Here is a 20,558-nt window from a genome sequence, read left to right as displayed (position 1 = left end):
CCCTGACCCCCAATCTAGTATTGATCAATACTAAGATACAGTATGTACTCTTAGAAACCTGAGCCAAATGCAAAAAACTTCGCTCTGCATGGTTAACACTGTTTACTACCATTTCAAATTAATTAGAAATGACTCCTTTTCCAGGCTTTTAAACCTCTGAGCCTGCTTCCTTGTCATTTGATACATCCCCTCTAATGACGCGATACATCTAGGATGATGCAGAATCTGAAACCAGAGCCGTCAGTGCGGGTGTTTGCTTTCAGGTTCAACTTGATTCATGTGACATAGAGGGTTTGGCAACAAGATACTTCATACTGTGCACAACAACTTCCTCTGTCGTGTCCCAGCTTCAATATATATCAAACTGGTTTGTTTCAAAGAATTTATCTCGTTTGATAAAATTTAGCACATTTTGGTCAATTTATTATGCTAATTACTCCAAAAATTTTTGTCTGATATTATATCCATTGTTACATCTCTTGTTATATCCATTAGGATGAAAGAACAAAAGGTTCTTAAATTTGATTATTTGAATTATTTGATATCAACAAAATTTCAGTGAAAACTTATTCAATTTTGGTCGGCATAAAACAGTTTTCTCTCAGACCTATTGATACAGTTGGTATGATTGACACGTACTACTTTTATATCAAACTTATCAACAATGACATCTTTGCAATTCACTTTTACTGAGATGGAGATTTATGGAGGAAGTTAATCCACAGATATTTGGTACTGTGAGTAAAAACTTGGAATATTAACAGACCATCAGATAAAAGCATCTATTATTTATGATTGTAATTTTCTCAAGGTCAACATATTACTTAAAACCTCATTTTTGTTTCCAGACAATTTGATGATTTTTACGTTCAACTTTGAGGAAAAGCATCAATCGACAACCGGAATGAAGCCGAGGCAAACTCGAATGATCATTCAAGGCTTTTCTCATTTTCACTGCAGCTATATTTTTTATTTATATAATCTGCTAGAGTATGACTAAATCGAGGTTTAAACTATTATTGAACTCGCACAACGACCGAATCAAATAAACTACCAGAGGAAAGGAACTAGTTAATAGTGGTACTGACACGGAGCAAAAATTATGATCATTTAGAGGCACACCCACACACAAATATACCATATTTGAGGTTTCTGATTTAAGATTTTAAATTTTAAATTGACATTTTGATACTTCTACATCGTCTATAAATAGAAGTGCCGAAGATGAAATGATCGTATCAAATTCAATAATAAAGGGAGGCAGGGGGGGGGGGGGTTGGAGGGGAAGGAAGGAAAAAGAAAAAATGTTGCCCATAAAGTAGACCTCAAGCAGCTTATTTAACAGCGTGCACACAATACAAATAACATTACAGATCTAATGTTAAAGTTAGTTAAAATCAGCCAAATAACAGTCTATAAACTAAACTTCATCATAAGAACGATTCAAAGATGTTTACCATTAATAGGGAATCATTCTTCAAGCTATCTATAAAAAGCTAATGAAATTTCCAAAAAATTTAAACAGAATTTCAGGTTTGGATTTCAGCACTTTTCATATTTGGAAGATTAACCATTCACAGATCTATGCATAAAGTCATCCCTTGGCATTTCTTAACTTTTGAAGTATTTACAACATTAAAAAATCAGATTGGAAAATTTCCCAAATTTTGATGGGTTTGTTTATTATTATAAACTCAAGTGAACTAATCCAGTTAGAAGACTGTCTTTGTTTAACAGATTTTAGTATTGAACAGTAATGAAAACTTAATAAACATCTACTCAGAAAGCTGTGCACATTCATAACTGACTAGTGCAATGACCTGAGGTGATATTTATTGCTCGAGACTATCTTAAACTGAGACTTACCGGGGCGAGGCCAGGGCATTCGTAGACTGTCAGATCTCCGTCTTCGTTCTCCTCTTCAGAATCGTAGTCGGAGGCATCCTCGGCAGACTCACCTTTCTCTCGTCTGTTTGAAGAGGAAGAACAAAGTCAGATCATTTTTCCCCATGTCTAATTTCTACAGAGGAGGTCATTCAAAATGTAGACACAATTCCATTCCTTAAATGTGCTTGATTAAAACTGCATCAAAGAGACCAGGGAGTTGTTGGCATTAAACGTAGACTCTCATCTGGTTACGACACTTCGCAAACTCTGGTGTGCGACCCAAATATTTTCGTTGGATCGTAGGATTGCTGCAGACGTCAGAAAAATTATCTACAAGGTTGTGGAGCTTGCAGAAGGAGATAAACCTGTCCATAGTCCTGGCAAGCTTTATTGCTTTGTGAGCATCATTGTGAGGTATTGGGGGAGGGGGGGGGGGGAGTGTTGGCTGGTGGGTTGTGGTTCTATCCTCATAAACCACCCTTGGCCTAACAGTTTACTGACCGCTCTTCTAGTGCATGTCACATGGATTTAATTGTTAGCCCACTAAACCTACAACATCAGTATGCCAAGAATGAGAGAGAAGAGAAGAATTTAGCATTGTTCTTGTTGCCAACAATGAAACTTAACATTGTTTTTGTTGCTAACAATAGAACTAAATATTGTTTTTGTTACTAACAATAGAACTTAACATTGTTTTTGTTATTAACAATAGAACTAAACATTGTTTTTGTTGTTAACAATAGAACTAATCATTTTTTTTGTTGCTAACAATAGAACTTAACATTGTTTTTGTTGCTAACAATAGATGCTCATGTGCAAACTGCTTTTTCAAGGCTTGTGATCAGACTACTAATTTAGCAGGCAACAAAAAACATTTCTTGATAACCTTGTTCGAGTACCACAAATGAGAAAGTTAAGTTAATTAATACGCACCTTCCATTGTTCTGTCTTGTGCTTAATTTTAACAGACCATCTCATAAAAGTTACAGCGTTTATAACTTATGATTGTAATTTTCAGTCGACATCTTGCTTTAATTTTTGTTCCATTTTCCAGACAATTTACTGATTCTTACGTTCAACTCTTTAGGAAAGCATCAGCCAATAACCGTAATGAAGCAGAGGTAAACTTTGAAAGATCAGGTTTGAAAGGTTTTTTCTCTATTCATTTTATAAATTTATTTAATAATATATCTATATATAATCTGCCAGAGTATGACGACTAATAAATCAAGGTTAAAGCTATTATTGAAATTGCACAACAACCAAATCAAATAAATTACCCAAGGGCAAGAAGCTGGAGTTATATATAGTTGATAGTTGAGTTTCAAAATTTAATAAACTAATTTTTTTGGTCATTTGCAAGCCTTTATGGGAAATTTACTGCTAATTCGTCATTCCTAGACCGTTTTCTGGTACACTGAGGTAACAGATCAAAGCTCTCAGGGTACCTTCATTTTCTCTTTGGCCATCAAGGGCTATGGTACTCCCCACTGACTGGGACAATTAATTCAACCGAACATGCAGATTTTAATGAAGACAACTTGTCATCTACAATATAAAGCTAAAGTGCTTTTCTATGTCGTAATAATTTTCCGTTTTGAAATTTCTCAGAAAATACAAGATGGACTATTAATAAAAGACACAGCTTCAGTGCAGAGGGTGCATATACATGGAGATACATTTGAGAGCAACCCTGGGGAAGTCGATCAAGGGTTGAACATTTGGGCTGGTAATTGAAACGATAACAAATACTCCCAATAAACTCATTTAAACTGATGATAATAGAAGCAGAAATGAAAAAACACTAATTTTCATACGGCTGGTGGTTACTTGACATTCGATGCCCAAATCTATGGTAGTTCGATGTGTGATCTTTCTTCGACAGGGAATCGACGAATGACAGATCAGTATAAACCGTTAGGGACCCGATTATTCGCTTTTGCCTTGACTTCTTGATCTCGTGACTTTCCATTGGGGATTTTAATAATTCGTGAAAACGAATCAGCCTTAACGGTATATTTTCTTCTTTCCTAAAATGCATATTATGTCACACCCTTTTTGTCCCTTTATTCCATTTTCATTTCATTCCACGCAACTAATAGAAGCCTCTTAATGTTATAAAGAATCTTAAGAAAACACTATAAAATTACAATATAAAAGAATGTGGAGTGATTACTCGCAGTACTTTTTGACGGGAATAATGACTGATTGAATCAACACACTCTGCTCGGCGGATATTAAGTTGGGAAGCCCTCTATGGATAAAGATTAAAAACCAGATGCTTTGGTGTTTGTCTTAGATCGGCTCTCAGTAATTAAGAGAGAAACGCTAAAAATAGAACAGCATCACGACCGAAGAATCATTATGAGGGCACACATGCTTCTGCATCTCAAAGCTAAATTGAAAATGTTGTCAAATCATGTTTCCTATTCTGATTGGCTTACTGGCAATTTGGGAGGCCAGTGAGAGTTAAGAAGATGGGGTGGGGGAGGGGGTGGGGGAGGGGGTGGGATGGTGTTTACTGAGAATCAATTCTTGAGAGGGAAATTGCTCTCTTGAATCTGTCATTCCCATTGATTAATGATTCTGATGGTATTTTCATTTGAAATGTTCAGCTATTAGTCCATGAAAACTGTATGTTTGGAAGTACTGACACATTGTATGGCACAATGACTCGTTATTTTTTGGCATATATTACAAGAGAAAGGCAAATTAATAACATGGCCATACTTCACTCTCTCTCCCTCTCCAATGCGTCATGATCTTACACAATTATTACATTCAGCCAGCTTCCATATCTTTCATGGTATATGTACAGTATCTATCGATGTGCACAAGATAGTAAATACCTTAAGTATAAATAATACTATGTTCAGACCATGGCCAAAGTAGCTATTTATGCCAAACTCCGAATTTAAATTTGCCTCTCTTGCTTCTAAACACTTTGTATTGTTCAATTTTCGTCGGTTCAAATTTACTTAACACCAAAAAGCGAAATTCCACCCACCTCGGCTAATTTGTTAGTTTATTCATCAGTTGGATATTGCTTTCAGAATGAAAAGCCACCGTAGAATTGACGAGCAAACGTCTATCATTAAATCTGTACTGGATATTACCCAGACCTCGTTAAAAACAAACCGATGACTTCACTCGTAAACAAACTTTAGAGACAACATTTTACTGCCAGCTCGTAATGATTACTTCTAGTCAACTTTATGGAAAATTTGTCCATCTCATTGAACCAGCAAAAATGAATTGGAAATAGTTTGTGTTCTCAGATGTATAAGGAGAGCCCCTGCATGCAAAGCCTATTGCCCACATAACAAAGATTAATGAAAGATTCGAACACTTGACAGATCGCAGGAAGTACTCATAGGCCTCATAAATGTGTTTCTAGTCAAAACTGCTGTCTCGTTCATAAAAACGACAGACGAAAAGAATAAATTAAACCTGACGTGTTTGATCCTAGGCAAACATTAACCGGCAAACATTAACCGGCAAATATTAACCAACCTCAGGTAGAAACAGGAAGTAAAACCACTCAAACTCAAAGTTCATTTCTCTGTCCAAAGAAGAAGCAAAAACCCAATGCACAGCGCTGTAAGAAGCTGTAATAAAAACATCAGGTTTTTGTTCCAACTTGGTCGACCACAGGCAAAGAACCAACAAGACACTCAGTTGGAACAATTTTTTTCTATACTGTGTTAGTTTAATGCCCAGCTTCAGAGCACTCATATCGTCAGTACGAGCAGTATGAAATATCCTGTTTCTATCAGATCAAGGTTAGGAACTGTTTGTACTGTCAATACCAGTGCTTTGAGAGCATGATATTGGAGTATAGTTTAGAGAGGTATTAGCATTAGGAAATCGTCCCAACTGGCTGAACAAGAAACGGTACAAATGAATATTCGGTGACTACATATCTATTCCACCAATCACCATACTGCGATCTGATGTTCTCCTGCTGGTACTTCTCTGTTTTGAAGAAACAACAACTTTTTCAGATACGAAAAAGAAATCCATCCCTGAGAATGATTTGTCATCATCTCTGGTATGAGCAATTATCTCCTGTATAAACAAACATCCATCTTTAGTAAACCCTTCTTCTTTCACGCCGCCCGCCTCTCCTCAATCCTCCTTCCAAAATCTGTACAACGTCATCTAACGATCCGTCTCAATTGCTCTCGATAGCGACCGACCGGGGCAGAGGGAAGAAGATGAGAAACGTGATCGACGAGCCTTTTTTGTTTTTTCTGCTTTTATAACCGTCATCCTCTTCCATCTCTCCAGGAGGTTTGCTTAATAATGCATAAATGTAAAAAGCCAGTCGTCGGGGAAAGTGATGAAATCTACAGTACTTCTACCGACTCGGATCGTGGCACAGTTCATTAGTTAAAGATTCTTGTTGGTACCTCGGGAGCTTCATCATGTCGATGCAATTCCATATCGCATGGATAGCTGGCGAGGACGTTGTGCATGCCGACCTTATCCTTGACGCACATCTTTATCGTGATGAATCGAACGTTTCACAGCCATTATTCACCATATAAACAGATCAAAGAACGGGCAATAGAGAACTTAACTTGAGTCCTTGCAGAAGAGAAGCACATGTCTACTGATGGGTCAGTCTAATTGAGTGAAATCAAAATATCGTTTGACAGACTTGCTTATTTATCGTAGCTTTCGAAACAACAGATGTAAATCAGCTTGACTTTGGCTTGATTGATTGACTGATCTAAAACATGACTGCAATTAAACTCAAGACTGAAATAAAATTATCCAAACGGGAGGAGAAGGGCAAGGTGAGAGAAATGAGGAGCAGCGAGAGGTTGCATTTAATATAGAAGCTGTTGCAGAGAATTGAAGACGATGTGAATAGGACGTTGCTTGTTTTACTTTTGTCTGGAAGTAACCATAAATGAAAGCAAAGAAGTATTGCTTGTTGGTTCCGTAATTCAGTCAAGACTCCCTTAGAAACTGGTTCAAACATGCCTAAAGAATGTCATAAAATCATTCGTACCTTCCAAATAGACAGTCGCAATCTGTCGAAGATATGCCGAAAAGCGTGATGCAAGTTTTTGAAGCTTTGCGACCGTTAGGGATTTTTGTTGTTTTATTTCGCAGTAATAGCCGAGGTTTCTAACATGCTGCTTTTTACACATCCTTTGGAACTTAATTAATCTTAATAATGGCCATCTATTCCTTATTTTTTCCTTACTTTGACAGATGTCTTCTTGTATAATCTTACCATGAAATGTGAATTGTAAACATCTTGATTAGTTTACCGAAATTGAGTCTATTTGGGTCTTCCGCTGCGATTTTTCCACCATATGCTCAATATTACTAACAAAACATAAATACTTTGAAGGTTTTAAATGAAATTTATGTGGGTTGTTATCTACTACACGAATATAATCTGTTTAGCCAACTTGCATGTTAATGTGAGGCCAGGTTAAGTCTAATATTTCAAAGGGGGGAAATCAAAATCTTTGATGTATTGAATCTCCTTACAAATACATAGATGTAGATTAAATATAATGTCTAAAGAAAAAATCTCCTGAAAGGAATTATCTTGTGTAGTTATGGTTTGAAATACAGAGAGGTCACTGTTTGATTAAAGGGTTATAAAGATTATGTCCAGTCAAACCATCCAAATACTTCAAAACCACCATTTTTTCTAAAATATGCCCCCCTGTAAGCATTCAAGAAATGTGCCAATTTTAATTCAAATCTAACACACTCCAAAACCTGTACAAATATCTTTTGACATGGCTCAGGAATACTGCTTGACTAAATACGATTTGGACTGAAAACTAAAGCAGCTGGTTATAGTACCTTATACCGAGCCTAATTCCATCGACTTCAAAGAAGGAAGATAAGCCAACTCGTTTCTAAATAAATGATAAACAATGACCGCATCTTTATCGATCCCCAAAAGCAGCATAATTTAATAAATCCTCTCGAATCCAGACATGAGTTAAATTTATAACATAAATATCAGTAACAAGATGCTAAGGGCGTGAGGCTGGTAAAAGAAAGTAAGTTGTCGTACAACGCACAAGCGTCTTTCTAATTTGCATAGTCTATTTCAAGATTCTGTAAAATTCATGTATCCACTATCGAAATGATGATTCAGTGTTATTTTAGCTGTCATCATCCCATCAACAACTTTCATCTGCTGACAACGATACTGTCGTAAACACACAAATGTTTTTCAAAATTTACATCGGAGAGCTGCCTCCTGCTGAACACAAAACTACCCGTTAATCAATACCTGAATACCCAGGTCAACCCGTTGCTACGGTAATACGACATCATCGCTAGGCCAAGCCAGCCCTGCTGGCTAAATATTTGTACACCAGGTGTTTAAAAGCATGGAAGTACCCCAGACCATCAAGCTGTTATTCCATAACTAATCCTTGCTTAAGGTAAAAACTTAAAGTACACGGTCATGTACAAATATTTTGGTAACAACATATATATACAGTGTAACCGACCCTTGCCTTCACTTTGAAATGCACCGTGGAAAAAAAAGAGCAAAAGAGTTGCATCGTTTTGTCGCGTCAGGCACCTTAATAAAAAGTCACAATTCCTCTGAAGACGACTGAACGATAAAGTAAGAAAATATTAATAGTTACCGGCTACTGTACTTGAGGGAGATGTTTTATTCAAGTTAATATGCAGACCGACAAAATAGCCAACAGTAGCTTCAAACGACCGATTTTTCACAACAACAATCTCGTGAAACAACAGAATCTCTTCAATATTGATTAGTTTTGGTTATAAACCAAAACAATCCGTCCAGTTGCCCCCTTCCCCTTTAATGGTGAGAAGCTTAATCTCAGTTTGAAAATTCACCATTTAACATCACCAAATTGATTAAAAGGCTGCCACTTACGGAAACTGGCATATAAAGCCGGGTTTAAGCTAATCAAATCCCAGCATTTTTATTCTTTTAAATCCAATTACCGTGGGTAGGCGTCAGCCCCAAAGGGTGCACCAATTTCGTTCTTTGCATTCCAAATCGCAGACTTATTAACCAAATTGATTTAAAATTCAGATTGTTGCATTGTGGGAACCAGAATGAACAGGAGATACTGTACGTGTATCAAGGCACGAGGCTATTGCCAATAGAATATAACGAGGGAAAGTAGCTTTAATGCATAAAACGCATAAAACAGGACACTACACAAAGGCACAAATGGCTGTTTAAAACTAATGTCAGGGAGTGGGAGGTTACATCATGTCTGATGTAACCGTTGCTTGAAACCTAAACAACTGTGAGTTATTTACGTAAACAATACCAACGAAGCATGTAGGCTGAAGCGAGGTAAAGAGGACAATCTGCAGCCGTCCTTATTCAACAGACAGAGTGCAGAATCAGAAATTCAGGTCAACAGAGATGTTGTGGGTGGAGCAGGGCGAGCGTACGTGGGTGGGGGGGGGGGGTTATTGTTTCATTGTAAAATTGTGCTCACTAATTAATGTACTGAGACTAAGGAGAGAATTTTAACCTGGAGCAAGTTTGTGCAAAATTAAATGGAACTAAATTAAATTCAGCAACAAAACGGTAAAAGGTAAGCAACACCCGCCCTTTAAAATATTAATTAAGTCGGTATGGAATTCCTCTTAAGATTGTGAGTGTAAGCCACTGGGTATATAAGGTGGAAAGGAGGAAGAGTTAATGATATAACCTCTTTCTAGTTCAACTAAACATGGATTATGAAACTTGTTTGAGATGGCACGCCAACGCCTTGAACACTGTTTCTAGATTCATATGGAAGGTGGTGTGAGACTACATAGCAAATAATGTGGACAATTGCTAACTTGATAAGATTCCAAATTTGAGTTAAAATGTTGAATTGGAAGTCACCTGACGTGAAAGTTGTAATCTCCCACATTTGTGGTCGTTTCAGTGTTGCAAAATAACTGCTGATTATTATCATTATATTATATTATATTATTATTATTATTATCTAATGTGAAGTAATAGGTAGCCTTAGGTTTACTTTCTACATTAACTTTGTGTGTTAGGCAAAGTCATAATCTTCCAAACACACAGTAAGAAAGGATGTTCACATCAGTGGTCAAATATAGCTGCAGACCTTGCACAATTTAACAATTCTGTTTAATTCCATCCAGCTTCTATACCGCTGCTGACTACATCATAAGGTCACATACACATCAATTTCATCAGTTTCATCTTTTTTTAATTTTTCATCTTTTTAAACTCAACACTCAAACTCTGCCAAATAAGCTGGATATACTACTTACTTTTGCATGGCAATCATCTGCTGTTTTTGATGTTGGTAGTGATACATCTGGGCACTCTGAGCCAACTTCCTGTCTCCACTCTGAAACCAAAAAGGAGTAAGATGATGACACTTGATACAATCTGATTATGTAGTAATAAGTTGCTGTCATGTAAATGTCATTACAGACCAAATCTCCAGATGTGTTTGATGTAAAAGATTTTCCCAATAAATGCACATTTATATGCATTAGGAAGTGGGTGGGTTCCCAGTAGTGGTTCAACGGGGATGCAGTCAGCATGTCATCAAGTTTTGTAAGTTGGGCATGCAGCTGGGAACGTAGATTTGTAAGAGAGGTGTAAGTAAATACAAACTTTTTTAGCTTGAAGCTCTCACCAACTGCCAGAGACAAGATTTGGTTTTTCATTGCAGTAGTTTTAAAGGAAAAGAATGAAACCCATATGGTTCTAGTTGTCATGGTGGCAGACTTGCAAAACAAGTACATACAGCTCATGAGTACTGTATGAGTACAAATAGAAATCCCCCCTTGGTATGAATGATGAGTACAAGTATAAGGTATGAGTACACATATAAATGAGGGAGAGTGCAATTAATAAACCCTGCTTGTATATGTATACAACTACAAGTACAGACTTAGTACAAGTTTGCATAGTGGAGAATGCTACTACAAGCTTCAGCCTTCTCTAGTTCTCATAAACCACAAACAGCTGCAAATGTTCAACAACTACCTCTAAATTTCCTCGAGGCAATTAAGTTAAAACTGAGTCACAATCATTCTCCGTTCGGGTAATTACTCTGATTACATTGAGTATGTATAATTCCTCCTGATTACGGTTATAACATGGTCAAAAATAGAAACCAAAATCAGGAAAACCCAGACATACTCTGAACTTTACGACAGAGTAAAAAAGGTACTTATGATTAAAACAGTGCACTACCTAATTCTAACTCTGGTCACAAACATGACCAAATAACTGTGTACACAAGGACTGTGTACAAGCACTGTAATAAACTGTTTCTTACTTTTTCATATTTAATTAACATTAACACGTTGTACAAAATGAATGCCGTATCGAGTACATTTTAATTTCTTCACTACAACTCTGATCATCAAACATCATACTGAAAGAGATTATTTTATTGCACATGACCTCTCAGAGTGAAGGCTAACTTCAAGGTTAGTCTTTTAGAAAAACAAAGGGGGGAAAAAGGGCATTAAACTGTACTTCACTGAAGGTGTACTTGGAAATGGGATTCTGAATCTTTTGATGTCAATTGTCTTAGCCACTCAAGTATAATAAATCATGGGCACAGTCAGTTTTGGAATACTTTATCATCCACTGAGGAAGATTTATGCTAAGATTGTCTGTGCAGCTGTCAAGCAAGGACAAGTCGGAATTGTCCTAGACCTACAATTCCACTAAGTGCATAGACAGAATGTCAGTGTTTAAGGGATAAATGTGTACTAGATTAGCATCGACAAGACTGCTTCCACACACGATCAAGTTATGATATATGCAAGGCAACAAGAGGTTTCTGGATTAGTGTATCTTCTCCAAAAACATTAATGCATGTTCGTACAAAAGGCAGTTTATATGTTGAACCTCACACATGAAGGCCTTTCTCTCAATCTAATAATCTAATCTAATAAAGCGACTCAAGTAGGCCCTACTAAATTGTCTGAAATCCCTGACATCTACACCTTTTTGGGATTCTCTGATGTCATTCTAATGATAACATCTCGCGCCCTTCTCCGAGAGGCGAGTAAAGGGAGGATGAGAAGAAGATGCCGGGTTATTCCAGGTTGTTATGAGAATCCAACAACAGGAGAGCTTGAAGAATTCCACTGAGACCCATTTCTTTCCATTTATTCATTCCGAGGCCTGACCAGAGATCACAAAACACATCGGTGCATGACAAAATGAAACTTACCAAGGACAGAAATAATAAAAAATATTTAACTGAAATAATAAGCTTAAATAAAAAAATTAAAAAAAACAATAATCATAATAAAAAATAAAATAAAAATAAACTTAAATAATCAACTTAAGAGCACAACCATACCACACTGCATAGTAGGTTTAAAACAGACTTTCCGCTTCATTTTTCACAATTTTTACTCGTGACTTACTTATCCTTATCCCACCTGAAAGTCCTGTCAAAATTTGGAACGTCAATTCCACTAGATTGTCAAGTTTCATTTGGAATAATTAAGAAAGTTTGTGCATCCTGCAAGTTTTCCATACCCATCCTTGAATGTGACTTTTATCCTACTATGAGAATTTGTTTCTGCCTTGGGTGAATACATTAGAAACAATACCTCCACGCTCATCTAATAAACGATCATTTTGGTGAGTACAAAACGGAAGAAAGTGAGGAGGGTGGTCTTGGTTTAAACAATTGGAATCTTGAGTTTGAGAAATACTCGCTAGATTTGGTATAAAGTTTGCGTAAATTTGCTTAAAATTGAGATTAAAAATGCTGTGTCTAAGTCAGGGAATAGTTTCCTCCCGTATCGCATCGCAAAAATGCTACCCAAAATGGGCAAACTTGACCATTTTTTCAACCGATTCAATTATGTGTCTATTTAACTCCAGAACCGTGTACCTAAATAAATTCCATTCTCTCGATCATCTCCCTCTCAGGCTATTCGTATTATTATGTTTCGTTTAATGAGATGGGGGGCAGGGAAAGCTGGGCTCCCTATAATTGTAGAGATGGCAGTGGTGTTATATCTTACCAGGGCAGCTCCTGGTCCTGTGACCCCGTAAGACGGGTATTCTGCTTCAGCATCCTTGGTGGCGGTCTGGATTCTGGGGTGAAAAAGGGAAGAGAAGAAAATACAAAGAGTGATGTCATTGAAACAAAAAATTCATTCCGACTAATTTGTCTCTTAGTGTGGGATGTCAAAACAACTTGTCACATAATAATGTAATAAAATAAAACAATAAAATCATCATAACAAGGTAACATTATTTGTAACAGGTTTCAGGTGACACCAATTCATTGGTTCTAGGCATATTAACAGAGAGTACCAACATATTGGTTTAGCGTTGTAGGAACTGATACTAAATGAGTGGTATCCTTCTGTACATGGCAAATCATACAGTACCAACTGAGCGGTTCTGTTTGTAGGGAGCCCCTATCAACTATTAAATGGTACCAGAAGTACAGGATTTAACCAAGATTATTTGTTCTTCAAATGAATAACTCACACCACCTACTGATATACCTTAAGAATTCATACCAATTGAGTGGTAACACCATGTGGCAGCTATCGAGCATACCACTTGAGTGAGTTCTGTGTTTTAACACAGGAACCTGTATCAACTAGTTGGCACGGTAGTATAGGAACCAGCTTATTGGTTCTGCCATAGAGGAACCCAACCCAACAGTTACTTGACTGTAGGAGTTTATATGGAGTGGTAGGCTTGTACAGAAGGAAACCAACCAACAGATTGGTTATGTACTGTAGGAGTTTATACTGAATGGTAATGTACTGTAGGAACTACAAGAAACTATTCCTCACTGTATAAAATCATACCAGTGGTTAGTTGTATGATATATAGGGACCCATACCACAGTGATTATGTACTGTACAGTGGCAACCCATACAAAAATGTTTTTAACACCAGAGTCACAGTAACATTGTATACTGTTGATGTTAGGTATAATCTAGGGAAATATGAATCAAAGATACAGTAGCTACAGAGGTAGAGGCAAAAAAAATGAGAAAAAAACTTTTAGTTTTGAAAATAAGACAACCACTTTCAGAATGATAATTAATTGTATGTACAGTTGGGTTCTATGTAAAGGATAATTAATTTATTATTATTATTTTCTTTTTGCAATAGCATCTATATAAAAGATAACAGGTCGTAGCATGAACCTGATGTCACAAAATGACTTCACCATAAGTTATACAAAAATAAATCTTAACCTTGACACAAAAAGTTGATTTCTCCTACATCTGGGGAATAACTTATCCAGACTTGCATCGCAAAATGGGCAAATTGCTACATCCAATACAAGTGCAAAGATATACAGCAGTGTTATACAGGGACATGTAGTTTGTAATTTTAGGAGACAAAGTTCATAGCTTTTGAAATCTACTACACAAAATTTTACCAATTAATTAGTCCCTGCATCATAGAGGTTATTTTTTTGCCCCTTTCAAATGTCTAATAAAGAAGTAAAAAGACATGCAACATTTTGACATTTGTGGTAACTTTTGATCTGTTAATGGTCAATGCAAATGCCACAGTGTCATTTGACTGTTCTTGCAATTTAAATCCAGCTGACTTTTTTTTACAAAGTGAATTCATCAAATTGAGGGGAAGAGCAACAATCCATCTCTTTCGACAGAGCAAACAGAAAAATCCAGATACACAAACCAATGTCAACAAACTCGATCGTAAAATTGTGTTTCAGGCCTCCACTTGCTTTCTATGCATTTTGTGAAACACTAAGAAAAACGCTCTCTCTTTTATAAAGATAAGAATATTGGATAAAAAATGATATAAAAAAAATTGCAAAAAGACAATAAAAAGAGTATGACAGGCTGAGTGATGAGTGAAACACCCTCGAATCCCGATTCCATCTCCCACCGAGAATTCATCGTTCCTTGAATCAATACAAACATCTCTTATGAATTTCTATTGATTTTGAAGCACGCATATATGCTATGCATTATAAGTGCTTGAAAATCCAGCAATATAATTTTTAACAGAATATAGCATATTTAAGTTACTTAATACTGTTTTTTGTTCTAACTTGTCAAAGTTCACTCTACAGTCAATAACACAACTGAGCGAGTCCAGATTATAATGTTGAAACTGTATCGATGCATTTTGAGTTGAGTTTCAACAGATCATTCAGATTTTCAATACATTTTCTGGGAAAAGAAGCTATTTAGTGTACCTACAGTAGTAGCAAGGCCATAATCATGGGGGGGGGGAGGGGAGAGAGATGTGGGTACAGGTTTTCCCCAAAATTTTAGCCTTCTTCCAAAATGCTTACATTTTATAACACATGCACGCTAAGTTGTATACGCTAAGTACCACACAGTGTCGTTAAATGATGGAAGTGATAGTACCATTTTCATCTACCCGAACAAAATTTGCTCAAAGGGACCTTACACCTCTCACCAGGAAGGACATCTGTCATTTTGTTGTGCCATCATCCCCCATATCCTCCCCCCCCCCCCAACCCACAATGGAATTCTGGTTACTGACCAGCCAAGTAGCAACAGACATTAACTTGACATATTTCAATTATTCCTTGAACATCTTCCAGATCGGCTCAGAAAAAGTTACAGGACTTCTTACTCCTAGCAGGTTCTGAATCAAAGCTTATTGTTGATAAATAGTAATATCAGTTCATATTCTGGCAATACCTAATCAAGTTTATCACAAAATGACTTTGCATCCAAAGACTTGAAAGTTAGAGGCATGAAAATTTCAATTCCAAGTTATCCCTCTTTATGAAGTAATCCATGTTTCAGCCATGTCTGTTTATAATGCATACTGAATAATAATGGTAAGATGTGTGACAAACATTTCCATGCATTTTGTAGAAATTTCACAAACAAGAAATTCAACCTGACAAAAACGCTAAACTTGTTCTATTACTTCCCCTTTCAAGGGCCTAAAACTCATCTTCAAAATCCGGCTTCAAAATGACTGAAATCAAAACCGTGCAATTGAAGCACTTCATTACTTATTCAGATTTGTCTGATTATTACGATCTCTGGGATATGAGCACCGTCAGTCAGATAAAAGACTGCCGACAAATCCAAAGCACTGATTTGCCCAGGCCGATTTGAGGGTCGGTTCAAGTGCTCAGTTGTGATTGTCGGTACAAGGGACATCGGAGAATAAACATACAACATCAGCATATATATATGTCAACTCCAATGAAAGAATATATCACAGAATTCTAGTGGGAAGTGTTGCATCATGTGTGCTACAGTAGCTGTTCACAAAGGAGGTCAGAACAAGGGGGGTCAAAGGAACAAAGGAGTAGAAGGTCAGAAGTTATGTTGCTCTTAACCGATACACTGCAGAGACAATTACATATTTAATTACATTGATGAGCCGCAATTCATGTAGAAAAGCTCTTCCGTTTTACGATATGTAGATTTGAAAAAGTAAAAGACATAATTATTAAATATAATATTAAATAAGGGTACTTTTCCTTAATACCTACAGTAGTTTATAGTTTTGATAAGAATTGTGATTTGAATGCTCTCCAAAGAGGGATAAACTACTGTACAAGGAAAAAGCGACAAAATGGAAGATTTTGTGATGAACAAAGGATGTACTGAAATGGACTACTGCAAATGGGAACACTAAACAACAGACATAAGCCAATATGATGTCCCAAGAGAAGTCTGGACGAGGCTCAGCCTTCACTTCAGCCTACCACACATGTATACTACCCTTAACAGACCATAAATCCTGAGAGTTTGGTGTACAAATTACAATTAATACTGACAAATACTGTATTTTTCCAGTATGACTGTAATTGATCCCACAACAGATATTCTGCAAGCTTTGTTTCACGATATAATGGTTAATGAGTGAGCAGCATTAATCAAGTCTATCCTCTTAATGAGTCTGAGTCTTAACAAGTCTGCCTTGTCCAAGCACAAACATGACTTTCATCATAGTATCAACCACATATACAAGAGCAAATTGGATGAGTCACAAACATACTCGTTTTCTTCATTTTATCTCATTATCTGAAAATGACAAATTTGGACAGATTATACAAATGACTTACAGGAAATTATGATGGGAATATAGCATTATTAAGCATCGAAAATTGGAATAAAACTGATGATACAGAATCTGCTTCTTTGATAAAAATCAAGAAAAAGCCACAAATTACCAAAAAAAAAAATAATAATCTATTTAATAGGCACTGTGTCAAAAAAAAGGAATGCTGCAGCAGCTGGCCGAATCCTCTACAGCATGGCCGAATGAAATATCGAACAATAGAGGTTATTATCTCGCCAGATCAGCAATGCCTATTGTGTGAAACTGCACAACACAAAAGAAAAACTCCACAGCCTGGCTGCAGCCCTTCAGCAAACCACTTTTGATGTAGTGCCTTCAGAATTGAGATCATATTGAATTGAGATCAGTTGGGTTCAGAATTGAGATCACAGCCGACCTAACACCACTAGATGAACTAGTTTGGACTGCTGAGATGGGTATAGATTACAGGACGGGTTACCGGACTTAAAAACCAACTCACAGATGATACATCAGCAGAGGTAGGTAATAATGACTTACAATGAATCCGTCTGGTAATTTGCATAGAAATATTCTTTGGCGTTAAATATGGCATCCTTTGCCGTCCTCTTGGCGTTAGATACGTAATCTTTTGCCTTCCCAAACATGTCTCCTATATCATCCATAGCTGGATCGCAAATCTCTGCTTTCGGTTAAATCACTCTAAAATATTCCCAACTGTTAAAGTTGACGAAAGCATTGTCAAGAACAAATCCTGCACTTGCATTTGGCACAGAGAAAAATTAAAAAAAGTCTTGAAAAACGACAAACGAATCAACAAATGATCTCACACAAGTGGGTAAGATGGTAGTCGTGTGAGGGCAAACAACATCCTGGTGTTTATAAACTCATATACCACGGACCAGAATTTGATCGCCTGAAAGAGATTTAGTCGTGACGACTTCAGAGTGAGTTTCCATCCATCAACCTCACTGAGACTTTCCAATCAAAACATCATCCGATAAACGTCATATTTACTTCTTAAACTGACTTTGTTCTCTGTTTGATACAAGTATTAAGTGTCAGCGTGTTTCAAATAACTGTTACTTCAAAATTGGCGTTTCTTCCTTTGTTTAGATAACTGTTACTTCAAAATTGGCGTTTCTTTCTTTGTTTAAAGATAACCACATAAAGGCTAACGACGATATTCTTCCGAGAAATGTTCGCCCGAGAGAGATCCAGCTGAATCAAGTAGGTGGGCGTACTACCAACAACTGACAAAGATTGAAGTCTCCATAATTAGCAGGTATGCCTTACAGTAACTAATGACAGTAATTAATGACAGTGGCTAATGAAGGTTTAATGTCTTCATGATTACATGTCTTCATACAGCCCCATGAAGTATCGCTAAAGCTACTTTCTCTAGAACTACAGATTATTTTAAGAAATTTTACTGACAGGAGACTTGGAAAATGTTCAGCGATAATGAATCCAAACGGTGATTTATAGAAAAACATTACATAACAAAAGAATGCTAATATATGCTAAGGGTTTATAATCCTATAATCAGGATTGTTATCTCTGATGACTTGCGAAAAAGTAACCGAGTTCCTTGCGGCTAAGGATAGACACCTCTTCAGCATGAGTTCAAGATAGGAATATCGATGACCAATTTCTTTCCCTGAAACTGGTTTCTCCTGATGCAGAATATATAGCGACATCAGAGGACGAACACACAGTGTAGAGTTGTTAGCAGCTACAGAGTACCAGAAGAGGCATTAAACAAATGTATGCAAACACAATCCTGTATATGTATGTGTGTCAGTACTCCAGCACACCTCCAACTACGAAAGCTTAATTCACAACACGTTTAGAAGACTACCAGGCTCTCTGGCACTTCTCCTTTAGTATCAAAGCTACGCTTTCCAAATTTTCTTCGCTTAAAATCCCCCGGTGCCTTGACAAGCTAGGCTGCTAGCTGGAACTGTACAAAACAGAGAAATCCATACAACCCGTAACTGCACAGGGCAGGTTGCCACGGTATTCTGCAGCACACAGCGGGCTAATATGGTGATACAGAGCAGATCGTCGTCGTCGGCGAACGACGGAATCGATATGCACGCCTCACTTTAATTGAAGAAGGAGAAACCAAGCACGTCACACACTGCAGTCCTAACATTGCCGTAGCTACAATCTCAAAATCTACCGCATAAACTTTAAGCGCAGGATGAACTTAATAAAGGAGCCATTTAAGGCTTATTCCATTACTGCAAAAGGGGGAGAATTTGAGTTAAATGTCTTCTTGGAATAGAGGAGCAACCTTCACAGGGAGATAAATTAGACTTGATGAGTTTGCAAAAAGGAAATGAATAAATATATGCATTTTTATTTTTCTATCAAATATCAGAAAATGCAAATATTCTTCGAGAGGAAAGCATTCACACAATATTAAGAGCGGTTCATTAATAACAGTCAAAGTATTTTAAAGATAAAATGTTATTCAGTGAACCGATGTTTGAAGAGCTGCAAGGAAGAAATTGTGCGGTCAAACTCCAGGAGGAAATTGTCGCAGAGAATTATGAACAACTGAAGAAACTTTAATGTAATGAGCAGGGGGGAAAAGGAAAATGCATGTTGTATTATGTAACAATAATTTGAGTATAAATATTTTTTAATATACCCTTGACTAAAGCTAATAAAACAAGGCTACAATATCAAAACATTACTTGCATGTTTCATTAAAGCAACTTCTTGAGTGCATTTTGAATGATGGGGGGGGAGGTGGGTGGAGGGTGGAAATATGCTAATTTGGAGATGAATGCCGATAGTAAAGGTAACTGTAGGTAATTAGCTTAACTAATTCAAACTTCAAAATTTAACTGAATTATTTTTCTTAATCATTTTTAATATTTAATTATCATTTTTAATATTTAATATTTATAGTTTTATATTTTTAATATTTATAGTTTTATTGATTTTTCGAGTTTCTCATTACTTTCTAGCAATTACCTTGGCATATGTTTAAAATAAAAATAAAACAAAATAAAAATATATATGGTATATGTTAACATAGAGAAAAGCAAGTATGACAATTTTCTGGCATGCTACATTGTTACATGAATGTTATGGAATGGGGATGGGAGGCAGGGATGGGAGAGGGGGTGAAGGGAGGGGATCAATACCCAATGTGGTGTTCAGCAGCTATGTCAACTAACAAAACATTCACACATTGAATCAGGGGTGATATAAAAAAAAAATAGTAGACTGATCTCTTTTCTAATTTACAACAAAAATACTGTTTTATAAAAAATATAAAAAAAGAGGCTAAAACTAGCAAATAAATTAGGCAGTTTTCTTCTAAATATTTCTACTTTTTTGATGAATCTATGAATATATTGTAGCAATCCATAGAAAAAATTCAGTACAACATTCAGTATTAAGACCTTGTTCAAATGGTAATTTCCACTTTTCACTTTGATGAAACTAAACAAGAATTTAAAAAAATAAGAAGAAAACGATGACAGAAGACATTCACTAACAAACTAACTGCCAATTCTTCATTTTTTAAAAAGAGAGAAAAGAAAAATAGATTGGAGCAATTTTTACCAAATCTAATTAGTTAAATGTAATTACATTTTCCGGCAGTTATTTTCCTGATACT

The 20,558-nt window shown here is 36.4% G+C and overlaps 1 protein-coding gene across 2 annotated transcripts in view; it reads right to left on the bottom strand.

Moving 5' to 3' along the window:
- LOC139964237 (neural proliferation differentiation and control protein 1-like) overlaps nucleotides 1-20,558 on the bottom strand; it is a 125,685-nt gene that overhangs the window by 5,403 nt on the left and 99,724 nt on the right. For both annotated transcript variants that reach the window (XM_071965682.1, XM_071965683.1), the window contains 3 exons: nucleotides 12,901-12,973; nucleotides 10,162-10,241; nucleotides 1,867-1,969 (listed from right to left, as the gene is read on the bottom strand). In XM_071965682.1, the coding sequence (XP_071821783.1) occupies nucleotides 1,867-1,969; nucleotides 10,162-10,241; nucleotides 12,901-12,973 (256 nt within the window). The remainder of the gene's footprint in view (nucleotides 1-1,866; nucleotides 1,970-10,161; nucleotides 10,242-12,900; nucleotides 12,974-20,558) is intronic.

The sequence above is a fragment of the Apostichopus japonicus genome, chromosome 22 (genome assembly GCF_037975245.1).
Source record: "Apostichopus japonicus isolate 1M-3 chromosome 22, ASM3797524v1, whole genome shotgun sequence".
Classification (NCBI taxonomy): Eukaryota; Metazoa; Echinodermata; class Holothuroidea; order Aspidochirotida; family Stichopodidae; genus Apostichopus; species Apostichopus japonicus.
Note: the sequence above shows the minus strand (reverse complement) of the source record. Positions and strands in the feature narration are given on the sequence as shown.